The following is a 13,369-nucleotide window of genomic DNA, read 5'->3' as shown; positions in this document are numbered from 1 at the left end:
AAAAATTTACTATCTCGAACATGACCCCTTTTCCTATTCAACGATTCAGCTGTACCAGACATTAGTAGGTACACGTGACGACACAGACAATCTCAAACCAATTTCGAAAATCTCTTTACTCTCACATCTCAAAATGATTTGGGAGGGGAGAGAGGATAGAGAGAAACACTTCTGGATACCTTAACTCACCATGGCCATGTTATGAGTAGAAAAATAGCGTATTGCACAAGTAGTAGAGGAACCAGATAACCAGATGAGGTGTGATAGTATCAGAGAAAGACAAGGAATTATTTGCAGCTACTAATTGATTGTACTTAAGTTATATAGTGTCTAACAGACACAATAAAAAGGAGACAGCAATAGGCAAGTACAAATACATGCTAGTCAGCTTCTCATGTGATAGGTAATGTCACACAGACCAACTACTGATCACACACAGATACCACTGGTGTAATCTCACAACGACAGTAGAGGAGAAATTTCATATGGGCTACTTGGAATAACTACTCCAACATTTGCTAGAGGTGTTATGGAAACAACTGACAATTGTAATTGGGACCAAAAGACTAATTTTTGAATCGTGGTTCTCTCAGCATTACAACCCTCCTAGAATTGCAGTTTGTCACCATTTACATATGGGAATGCCTAACACAATGAAAGACAACTGTATGTTAACAGGGGGGAGGGGGGGGGGGAGGAAAGAAGGTGAAGATTTAAAATCCTGTCTGTGACAAGGTCTTTGAGAGATTGAGCAAATTCTCGTATTCAGCAATGCTATGGTAGGATATTAGCTACTATGGCTTTCTTGTTATAAAGCTGTGGTGTACACATAGGTATGAATAAATTTTTGGACATCTCATCTTCTAGCTGCACATTATATTTTTCATAAAATCTTTCACATAATGTTCAACATCATCAATCTGCTACAATGCTAGTGCAATAAAATTATTAATATCTCATAGAGGGACATATCAATTAAGGTAAATGGACTATCAACGTAGGGAAAAACCAGAAACAAGACCATAGATGTATTAGACATCCTGTTGCGGATTAAGCTTACACACTGCTCCCAGTGTGTTTCGCAAAAGTTGATGTCCAAAACAGTATGGCAACAAAAGCATATTTACTGAATAAGAAATAAATATAATAGAGGGAAACATTCCACACGGGAAAAATATATCTAAAAACAAAGCTGATGTGACTTACCAAACGAAAGCGCAGGCAGGTTGATAGATACACAAACAAACACAAACACACACACAAAATTCAAGCTTTCGCAACCAACGGTTGCTTAATCAGGAAAGAGGGAAGGAGAAGGAAAGACGTAAGGATGTGGGTTTTAAGGGAGAGGGTAAGGAGTCATTCCAACACCGGGAGCGGAAAGACTTACCTTAGGGGGAAAAAAGGACAGGTATATACCCGCGCGCACGCACGCACACACACACACACACACACACACACACACACACACACACACACACACACACACCTATCCGCACATACAGTCACAAACGGACATTTGTAAATGCAAAGAGTTTGGGCAGAGATGTCAGTCAAGGTGGAAGTACAGAGGCAAAGATGATGATGAAAGACAGGTGAGGTATTAACGGCGGCAACTTGAAATTAGTGGAGGTTGAAGCCTGGCGGATAATGAGAAGAGAGTATATACTGAAGGGCAAGTTCCCATCTCCGGGGTTCTGACAGGTTGGTGTCAGTGGGGAGTATCCAGATAACCCTGACGGTGTAACACTGTGCCTAGATGTGCACCGAGGCATGTTTAGCCACAGGGTGATCCTCATTACCAACAAACTCTGTCTGCCTGTGCCCATTCATGCGAATGGACAGTTTGTTGCTGGTCATTCCCACATAGAAAGCTTCAGAGTGTAGGCAGGTCAGGTGTGTGTGTGTGTGTGTGTGTGTGTGTGTGTGTGTGTGTGTGTGTGTGTGTGTGTGTGTGAGTGAGTGAGTGCGCGCGTGTGTGTACACCTGTCCTTTTTCCCCCCTAAGGTAAGTCTTTCCGGTCCTGAGGTTGGAATGACTCCTTACCCTCTCCCTTAAAACCCACATCCTTTCGTCTTTCCCTCTCCTTCCCTCTTTCCTGATTAAGCAATCGTTGATTGCGAAAGCTTGAATTTTGTGTGTCTGTTTGTGTATCTATCAACCTGCCAGCGCTTTTGTTTGGTAAGTCACATCATCTTTGTTTTTAAATAAATATATAAACTGTAGATATCAGATAGCATAACAAAGGCATGTCATTCTATAGGAAAAATAAAAGTACCTCTAATTTTGCAATAAATGGATATTTCTTTCGACATGTGGCATAATGTATACCACATGAAGATGAAACTTATTTTCAGCATAAGACAGTGAAAAAATCTTAGAAGAGAAAATGACAACAGAAAAATAGTTAATATTTTACAAAACAATATCGTACAGTTGCAATGTATGGAACTGAAACTTGGGCAACAATAAAATTAAGAATATACCAAGAGTCCATTCTGTAGTAATAAAGTTTCTCACATATATAGCTGAAAACACAAGCCATAACAAAAGCAAAATAGAAAAATTAGAGCAGGATTAGGGCTAGTATCTCTAAATGAAGAGGTACAAGAATAAGAAGAAACTGGAAACATTGCACCATTAGGAGGACACTTCCAAATACCAATCAACAGAATTAAGAAACACAGACCACAATGGAAGGAATTAAGACTATTTTGTATACTGTATTTGGGCAAAATGAGCAGACGAAGAAGAAGAAGAAGAAGAAGAAGAAGAAGAAAATCACAGTTTCCCACAGCTTTAAATCTTGGGTATGTTGTTCAGTGGAATTGGCAACTGGAGTGTTTCTATTCCTCAGAGATGGGTTTACTGGGGGGGGGGGGGGGGAGTACGGTTTTTTTAACACATTCCAGTCAGGCCCCAATGACTGTTGCACTCCCCCTTAAGTCATATACTTTTTCGACATTTGTGTATGGCTCCTGCTTATAAGATAAAGGCGAAGAGCAGATTACTGTACGTTTCAGAAACACTGACATCAGTTTTAAAACCATCTCCATCAATTTTGCACCAGATTCTTTGAGTAGCCTCGGGATTTTTTCACTGGTCAAACTGTACCCCATTTTACAACAAATTTTTGCATTTAAGAAGCACACTGCAATAACGAATGTGTGGGAACTGATCATACCTGTGATACATTTTACAAGTAAAGTATCACTTTGTGGAAGCTGGGACATCCATGTAGCGGCCCTCGAAAGAGCTAAAATAATGAGCACCTGGCTTTGAGCCGTCGCTGTTCGGAAATAGCACACTGCTTCGTGAAATAACAATCCGGAACGCCACACTCTGAGATTCTTCGAATGCCGACTGTTAGGGAAATCGCAACGTGACCGTAATTTATACGGACAGTGACAGAAATATGTTAACAGTGTCATACTATAATTAAGCATTCTCTAAAAACCGATACAGTTATTGCAATTCTAGACAAAGGAAGAGTGCAAAAATCTGTCTATCATCGGTTGTATAAAAAAAATACCTTCAAGAGTACTTTACTGAAGAATAGAATTGATAGAAAAATGAAGATAACTTAGAAGATAGCAATTTTACTAACAGAAGTGGAAAACTTTGCTAACAGGAGAAGTAGGGACACTCCAGAAATAATTTTGGCACATCAGTGCAAATCTGAACAAAACAGGATAGAACCTAAATTCACAGATTTGGAAAGGTGTCATCGTGTGGAATGGAATGAAATGAGCAGAAAGAAAGATTATCTAAATTTGGGAGTTGTCTGTCACAGGCCTACAATCAGCTCGAAACTTTAATTGTTGCAATATGCACGAGAACATAAATAAGGCTAAGCTAACAGAGCAAGTGGGCACGCAGATGGTTGTATACTGAACTTTGACAACAGGATCTTGAAGAGGTGGATGAATTTTGCCATCTCAGAAATAGAAATAACAGAGAAGGAAAAGACGAGAAAGATACTGTAGCATTGTTTGCAAGATGGCACAGTGGCATTCTATAAAAAGTAAGAGCTGCTAACACTGAAGAAATAATAACCTTAACAACAAGAAATGAAATGAATTCACAAAAAGTTAACTACTGGTGTGCTTCTGGATGTTCAGCCTAGTTATCTGTTTTTATTTTATGCACAATATTTGCACAACCGGCCCAGTCATAGCTAATTGTGAGTTCAACTCCAGATGCCCAATCTGCCCTTTAATTTTCTTTGGTTTTTCAGATCTAACAATGATATTCCATGCAACAGACAAATTTCTCGTTGTTGCCCAGCTATGGTGAATATGAAGAGCGGCGAGCTTTTACTAAATTCAACTCTAAGTCTCATTTAAATTGAAACCTCCATCTCAGTTTATCAGCTTTGCAGACATCTTTATTTTGAGACACTTCTTAATTGCGCTGCCCTGTATGTGTCTGCTCGACAATACTGGTCTCATCGTATTTCGTTTATCGATTACATTCGATGCAGTGCTCGGCTGTTTTAGTTGAGTGCTCCTACGTTCTGCACATTGGTCCTTGGCTGTTACAACAGTAAAACATACCAGATTCGCTCTAAATATAGTACACATCCAGCCTCCAAGATGTAGATTATCTTTAGTACTACAAAGACAGCTTTTTATTTTTGCTGAAGGGAGTGAAATATACCGAACACCATCCAGAATGAAATATTCACTCTGCAGCAAAGTGTGTGCTGATATGAAGCTACCTGGCAGATTAAAACTGTGTGCCAATCCGAGACTAGAACACAGGACCTTCGCTTTTTGCAGGTATGTCCTCTAGCGAAAGAGTTATCTGAATGTAACTTACGACCTGTCCTCGCAGCGTAATGAAGCCAGTACCTCTCCTCTGACCTTTGCAACCTCACAGAAGCTATCCTATGAAGCACGCATGACTAGCACTCCTGTAAGAACAGATATTGCGGAGACTCAGCTTAGCCATAGTATGGGCAAGATAGAGAGATGATACTGGCGGAAATAAATCTGTGAGGGCAGGTCATGAGTTGCACTTTGGTAGTTCAATTGGCAGAGCACTTGCCCTTGAAAGGCACAAGTCCTGAGTCCGAGTCTGTCTTGTACAGTTTTAGTCTGTCAAAAAGTTTATCAGTGCACATACTGTTGCAGAGTGCAAAATTTCATTCTGGAACCTGCCCCAGGTGCATACTTGTCTGTTAAGTTTGGAAGGTAGGAGATAAGGTAATAGCAGGAGCAAAGCTGTGAGTATGGCTCAGAAGCCACGCTCGAGTAGCTCAGTCTGTAGAGCACTTGTCTGTGAAAGGCAAAGCTACGGAGTTTGAGCACCAGTCCGGGATACAGTTTTCATCTGCCGTGGAATTTCACTGGGTACCACATTTACACGGGAAGGAGTCTGTCAAACATTCTCCCTGTCTCTGTATCAGACTAAACCTGTTTCTCAACCATTCTCAATTTTGACGATTCAAGCACCCGACTCTTTCGAACACACTAATTGTTAGAATTCTACAGCAAGCTTCTCCCTGTCTGGAAGTGTTTGAGGTGTGTGGATCGGAGTCTTTAGCACCAAATAAATTGTGACTTAGGTTTCACTTTCGACACGGCTCATGAAGGAGGTAAGGAAGATTAGATGAGATAATCAGAGACAGAGCACAAGTCCAGGTCAGGGAAGGAAAGGTAAAAAAATAGGCTTTGCCTTCACATGAACTATCCCAGCATTTGCCTGGTGAAATTTAGGGAAGACACAGAAAACCTAAATCTGGACGGGCAGACAGAGATACGGACCGGCGTCCTCCCGAATGTCCAGTGAGCTTACCACTGTGCTATTTCACTCGAGGCTCAGTGTGTGATACTCAATTATACAGATCTCACTGGTCTTCACATCCACTAGATGTGATGAAAAGGCATATAGGGTGCTGGGAGTCAAGCTCTGGAGTCCAGGCAGTGAGTACACATAACAGAACAACTAAAAGCCCCTAAAGCAGACAAATTTGTGGGCTGTCAAAAGTTTTGCACATAAAATGGAAACGATAAGTCGGTCGAACAGTCTGAAGCACACCGTTACTCAGCCAAGCAACAAAAATGTGACTCATCACATGAAGAGCTATGTTTGGAGAACAACTGTGTTCAGAGATGAAATACGGATGGAGTGCAGAAAAGAAAGAAATTACATTTCTTTGGAATGGTGTGCTGTGGGAGGCTGTCCATCAGGAAGGATTACTGAGTAAGAAATGAAAATATCCTGCAATGAGTAAACAAGAGAAGTAGTGTAATAAAAATACAATGACGAAAATAGGTAACCGTGGAGGATGTATTAGCGCACAAGTTGGAAAATGCAGATGAAAGAATGGAACAGGGAAATAGCTGCAAGGGCAGATCGTCCACAATTTATGAGATACTAGTTCCGCTGAAATGAAGAGGATAAAGGAGTGAAAGACAAGAATGGACAGCCACAGCAAACCGACCTATAGGGTCGACAACAAAAGTGACAAAACAAAAATGGAGCGGACACTCACTGTTGTCAGATTCGACTGTGACGGCCACGTCGTCGGGTTCATCCTCTGGCTTCTCCCGCTTCAACCTGGAGCAAATCATCTCGCTCCTGTGCGCCCGACCCATGTGTCTGTTGCGGGTGCTCTGCTGCTCGAACCTAAGGCATGTGCACCAACTGCTCTTACTTATCTTTATTTATTTAATTTGCACACAGCCGCGAAATTTACAGCTCCTGCAAAACATAAGAAATAATGGCAATACAATAAAATAAATGGAGCATACAACACCTAATACTGTGTTATTACTACTATAAATATTTATTACGCAACAGTTTCTATGCTACCGCTTCAAACTGGTTTGTGACACAGACAACAATAGGTACTACAGGGTGTATATAAATGAAGTTCCTGTTTCAAAATGCTTTACAAAGAGAGCCACTGCTCGGAATGACGTCTTTGAACAGCATATTATTGACACGGGGGAGAAATATCACAGATTAAAAAATTTTAGCAAAAATTTTACCAATATATAGCGCTACAAGTGTCAGAGTACGCACACCAACAGACACGAGGTCGTTCCCCATTTCCCATCCATGATGCCCAATGTGACTCTCTCCGTAAAGAATCACATGCTGCCAGTAGAGCTCTTTTACAAGGGAGGTGACTGTGAGTCAGCACAAATGGTGACTGTGCATTAACAGCTCTGCAGAAATTTCGAACACTTGAGGGTACGAAAATAGACATCGGTCCTATATCTAATAAGGGTCTGGGGTAAATGATTACAAAATTCAAAATGACAGGTTCCTCTGAAGTGGAATGTGGCAGAGGGAGGAAAGCAATTCTTCCAACATCTGTCAAAGTCCGACATCTGTCAAAGATGTGGCCACAGCACTTTAGGACGGGTCGAGAGGTGACGTGCAAACACGCACTGCCCACACGTCGGACGTGCCTGCGATCACAGTGCGTAAAATCCTACTAGACATCCCACATTGCTATCCGTACAAGATCACCCGAGTTCAGGAGATGCTACCTGCTGACCTGCAGCAAGACAAATATTCGCTTTGGAATTTTTTGCTCACACAAAAGTGGACAATGAATGGCCGTGGAACATTCTGTGGGCTGATGAAGCCCATTTACATCTCTGAGGATGTGTCACTACACAGAACTGCAGAAAATGGGCAACGGAAAATCTGCACGTGCATTGAGTGGTACCACTTCATTCTGCAGATGTGACTGTTTGTTGTGGCTTGATGGCATCATTTATCATTACTTTTTTTTTGAGGAGATGAGTCTTTCAGGCCCTGTTAGTTGTAGCAGCACTTATAAATGCTGTGAGAATCTTCTGCACACCAACAGCATTCCAGTCTTTCAACAGCTCGCCCATGTGGCTAGGATCAGCTCTGTGCAAGACGGCACTGCTCTGCATACGGCACAGCCACTGAAGCGGCACCGAGCGAGGTGGCACAGTGGTCAGTACACTGAACTCGCATTAAGGAGGATGACCGTTCAAACCCACGTTCAGCCATCCCGATTAAGGTTTTCCGTGATTTTCCTAAATTGCTTCAGGCAAATGCCAGGATGGTTCCTATGAAAGGGCACGGCCAACTTCCTTCACTATCCTCTTGTCATCTGACGGGACCGATGACCACACAGTTTGGACCTCTCCCCGAATCGACCAACCGACCGCTGAAGCGGCTGCTGTAGAAGCATTTCGGAAATGCTGGAATTGTCAGCCAGCACTTCCCTACAGCCTTACCATCTAGACCATTTGCTCCTAATCTGTGCGACTTCTGGCTGCGGGGTCGGTCGAAAGGAGTCGCGTTCGGCACTCAGGCGATGAACGTAACTGAACTGAAGGCACACACTGCACAGTACATTCCCAATGTCGAGCCCGAGACACTCCGATCTGTCGTGGGTCGTGCCGTTTCTCACTTTCGACTTGTGGCAGAAAACAGTGGACAGCATACTGGACACGTCTCATACTAATCTCATGACAATTAGAGACTGATGTTATTTAAAATTTTATGCAGTTTTTAGCTCCCAGGGCAGTTAAAATCCAATGTTGTTTTGCTTTCCATGTGGTTTCTGGGCCCACAACAATTAAAAACCTCAGTCAGCTTGTTTTTTTATATGGTTTTTTGCCTCAGAGCAATTAATAACAATTTTTTGCAACTGATGTGGTACGAGCTTGCTGTGGTAGTTGGGCTTACCTATTGAACTGACTGCCAGACTTCTGCACTCATACACATTGAAGAGTACAGACAGTTTAATATACCACTCAAACCACAGTCAAACCATAGCCATCGTATTTTGATTTTTTTTTAATTTCTTTTTTTGAACTGTGACATTTCCCCCTTCAGGAATAATATGCTGTTCAAATATGACATCACTGTGAGAAGTAATTCTCCTTCAACTGTGTTTTGAAACTGGAACTTTAATTATGGACATCCTGTTGTCATACATCTGACCTAATGGTCTTTCGAAGAATATGAAAATTTTTCTTACACAGACCTGACACACTGCCCTAATGAAGCACGGTGACCATCTCCTAGATCATTCTTAACTGCTGCAAGCTTCCAACTGCCCAGGTGCGGACTGATCGAGTTGCAGATCGTCCGTGGATAGCTCCAGCAATTTTGGGGCTCTATGAAAAACCTAACATATTGTAATTAAGCAGAATACTTTTATTTGGAATACACTATTACATTTGTGATTCATGTTTTGCTGCTAGAGAACAGTGCAGACCTCAATTCTCATTTACCCGCCCCTAAGATATTTTTCCGTTTCCCATTTCATCTTCAGGTAAATGGGATGGGGAGGAGGCTGAGGGCTGTGTGGGTGGTATCAACTTGTGACTACGATTTAAAGTTTATACAGGGTGTCTCAGGAGGAATGCTCAATATTCTGGGACACGACAGCAACACTTGTTTGAAGCAAAAAAATCCATAGGAACAAATGACCTATTCTGAATGTTTTCTGAAATAGGGCACAATGTATATTTGTTCTTGGGCTAGTGGCACACATGTGTGTGTCTTTCCTACAAGATATCTTTGATGTTTCATTGCAGCCCAACCTACCTGGTTGCTTTCATCCCCTATCCACATGATGTTCTTCCGCCATTAAACTTGCCCACCACAGCAAGTTGTGAGTGAAGTAGCGAGGGACAAACTGCAGCAGAGAGAAGCATCAGTTAACTGCATTTGTTGTTTCTGTATAGCTTCTTCTACAGTAATGCTCCTGCAGCTGTTGAGTGGTACCTTTGGCAATTTTCGCCAAATTCTCAATCGTGGAGTGTTTACCGGAGTTTTCACCACATTGGAATGAAATTTGTATTCTTCAGGTTCGCACTGTTTTCTGAATGTGTAGTTTAATAGCCTCTGTGGAATAGCAGCACAGTGTGGTCCTACTACGAGATGGTGACTTTCTGCAAATACAGATGACCTACGAACTCGTGTAAGGCAAACATTACATACGGGACACTTTTACCCATTTCATATTCGGCACATTCACCATCTCCACATTGGCGACAATGCCATATGACATGAATTTTATCACTAGTCAAATCACAATTGTCATATGCTACCATTAACACTGTTCACTGATGAAGCCACATTTACAGGGAGCAGAATCAACAACACATGTAATAATCATCAATGGATGCAGAAAAAAATCACATGCTACAATGGCAACCAACATCCACCACTGCTTTTCAATAAATGGTGCAGCACCTTTTGATAGGTCCAGTCATTTTACAAGAGTGAATGACAGGACAGAATTACTTACATTTTTTGTAAACTTCTTTTGTCGAACATCTTGAAAATGTTCCTTTCGCCACACAGACCGCAATGTGCAGAGTGACAGATAAAAACAGGAACATTTCTGCAATCCTATAAAACTAGAAACGATGAAGGGAAGAAATTGCATTAATAGTAATTGAAACATTACAACTTTGCCATTTACGAAACACTGATGGCATTTATCATTTTTTACAAATTACGTCCATTAGATGGCGTGCTCCTGTACAAATACATTCGGGAAATGTGCTGTTGAGATTCCTCACTGACCGCTGCAACATTTCAACTGGGATACTGTGAACTGCAACCCAAATTCTCTGTTTTTAACTCATCTAGGGTTCTCGATCGAGTCGTGTAGACATTGCTCTTGAGGTAGCCCCACAAGAAGAAATCACAAATAGATAAATCTGGTGATCTATGGGACCAGGGAATGTTACCTAACTATGAGATCACACGGTTGTCAAACAATTCTTGCACATATGCCACTGATTGCCATGCGGTGTGTGACGTCGGTCCATCCTGCTGAAGCCAGTCTTCTTGAACGTTTGGAAAGTTGTTCAATGGAGGTGTCACGAAAGTTCATACCATCTCCACCTAACGATCAGTATTAACAGTTATTGTGTTTCCCTATTCATTAGCAAAAAAATACGGTTTGATAATCCTATGTCATGAAACACCACACCATACTGTCACTTTACTGGCATGTAAAGTGCGCTCATAAATGTCTTTAGGATTTGTGTTTACCCAGCAATATTAGTTCTGTTTATTCACATAACCTGCGAGATGAAAATGTGCCTCATCTGACATCCACAACTTGTTTAGAAATTCATCGTCATTATTTATTATTGTTATCATTTTTTGACAGAATCCTAATCGTAACTGGTAATCATTGTCATTTGTAGCTTGTACGGACAAAATTTTAAATCGAGATGAAGAATTCTGTGAACACTATCCTGGGACATTCCAACCACTGCTGCTTGCTTACGAACTGAATGCCGTGGGGTCCATAAGACAGACTCACGTACAACACGAATGTTTGATGGAGAAGGCACACTTCTTGGTTGTCCTGTTTTCTTTCTTGAGGGCAGATACAGTGTCATCAAAGTTATTTATGTGACATTTTATCGCGTGTTTCTACGGAAGAGCATCATGACGCCCTAAATTATAAAAACATCGAAACTATCATTGTTTTTATAAAACATTTTTATGGCTGACACACGCAGTTTTCCATTCCACTGATCCGCTGTAACAATACGAGTCAAGATAGATGTAACGGAACTTGAATAGTGTATTTGCCTCTATTGGTTACAGTGGAGAGATCGATCGTTCGGTCCTGTCTGTATATTTATATATAATATTACACGAATAAAGGCTGGTCGAGTGTAAAGCTATATAACTCTGCTGCCGGACAGACTTCCTACCATTGCAGTCCTCTGTTATTGTAACACTTTTGCTGCTGTGAGTGCACAAACACGTCCCGCTATGCCGTTACCCGGGCAGTGTCGACACGTATACGAGTGCCGCTCGGTTTCCCTACAGTGCGAAGGTAACATACGTGCCTCACAGCACGCTATAATTATCAATAAACTTCATTTGACTATCGCGAGTCATTTACGAGATACGGCAATTGTTACGATGTGCGACGCACAGTGACATGAAAGGGTGCATCGTGCGCGACCTTCCGTCAAATATAAAACACGAGAACTCCAAAATTAAATTAAATACTGTTATGCTCTCAATTTTAAATAAAATTTTTGATATCTTATCTACATTTTATTCACCGAAATGTATGATGTCATTTTACTTAATATGATGCAGTGCAGTAAATAGGACATATAACGAGAAGAAATTCAGTTCTTTATCGAGTGATGATATCAGACTGTAAGATGCGCAAAAATCAAATTTCTACTCCTAACAGTTTTCGGAAACTCGGAAGGTAAACATTTGGTATCCTCGGAGGGTAAATATTTCGTATCGGCTGTGACGTCATTTCTCGGCACCGGCACGAGCATTTGGCGACCAGAGCAGTCGTAACAAAAGCCACCGTCAGCACGGAATGCAGAGAGCGAAAGAGTTAAGGGCACAAAGTCACGTGTGTCACCCGTCTGCGAGTCCCGTTCGTTCTGTTCGATGTGTGATGCAGAAACCGGGGAGCAGCCAAGCGTCTGCCTAAACCACACTCAGGATGGCCAGTACACCAGCCCGGGTCATCACTCCACCGAGGGTTCGAGTCGCATCTGGCTCACCTGTGTGTCTCAGAGACTAACGTGTCGTCTGTCACGCTATACGACAGTGGTTCCCAACATGTTGGGAGGGGGGAGAGTGCGGGGGAAGGGTGGAGTAGCCAGACAAGTCAAAGATTTTATATTCTTCTTACAGTTAGCAGGCACATTTTTTGTGGAGTTGGCAGCATCAGCCTTGTTTCCAAGTTATTGCTGACAGCGCATTCTTCAGCCTGCACTCTGCGCTCTTAATTCATATTGTGCTCTGTAGAAGTGAAGAGTACTTTTATTGGTTTTGTACACTGTGCAAAAATGTGCGCTACAAGAAGATTGTATAATGAAGGACGTATGAAGTACAGAGTCACGTTTAGTGACAGACATAATGTCCAACTGCCACAGTGTGTTGTCTGTCATCCTATCCTCAGCAACGAATCATTGTGGCCTGTGCTTCTGGAGCATTATCTAACAGCAGCTCACCGTTCATTGACAAATCAAACAAAAGAGTTTTTTGTTGGAAAAAGAAATTCTGTAAGTCACACGTAACTGGATTTTATCGATATCTTCCAGCAGGGATATCGTGAAGTTATTGAAGCATTATACGAAATTTCCCTCTCGGCCCTTCTGCTCCTACAGACATTCCGTGCTCAAAGTTACGGCTGTACTGCTCACCAAATGCTGAAGCCTGTGCTGAGAGAGAGCATTCCGGCCGATATGAAATACTTATCCCATTTTTCAAAAACTATTAGGTGAAAAAAATTTGATTTTTGCACATCTTACAGTCTGATATCTCCACCGAATAAAGAACTGAATTTTTCTTCATTATATACGACAGTTACTAAGTTGCATCAATATCAAGTAATATACTGCACAGAATTTTA

The 13,369-nt window shown here is 41.7% G+C and overlaps 1 protein-coding gene across 1 annotated transcript in view; it reads right to left on the bottom strand.

The window, feature by feature from the left end:
- LOC126295269 (uncharacterized) overlaps positions 1-13,369 on the bottom strand; it is a 254,583-nt gene that overhangs the window by 195,644 nt on the left and 45,570 nt on the right. Inside the window, exon 5 of the mRNA XM_049987697.1 lies at positions 6,500-6,633. Coding sequence (XP_049843654.1) covers positions 6,500-6,633 — 134 coding nt within the window. The remainder of the gene's footprint in view (positions 1-6,499; positions 6,634-13,369) is intronic.

This window comes from Schistocerca gregaria, chromosome 11, assembly GCF_023897955.1.
Source record: "Schistocerca gregaria isolate iqSchGreg1 chromosome 11, iqSchGreg1.2, whole genome shotgun sequence".
Lineage (NCBI taxonomy): Eukaryota > Metazoa > Arthropoda > Insecta > Orthoptera > Acrididae > Schistocerca > Schistocerca gregaria.
This window is presented reverse-complemented; position numbering and strand designations above follow the sequence as displayed.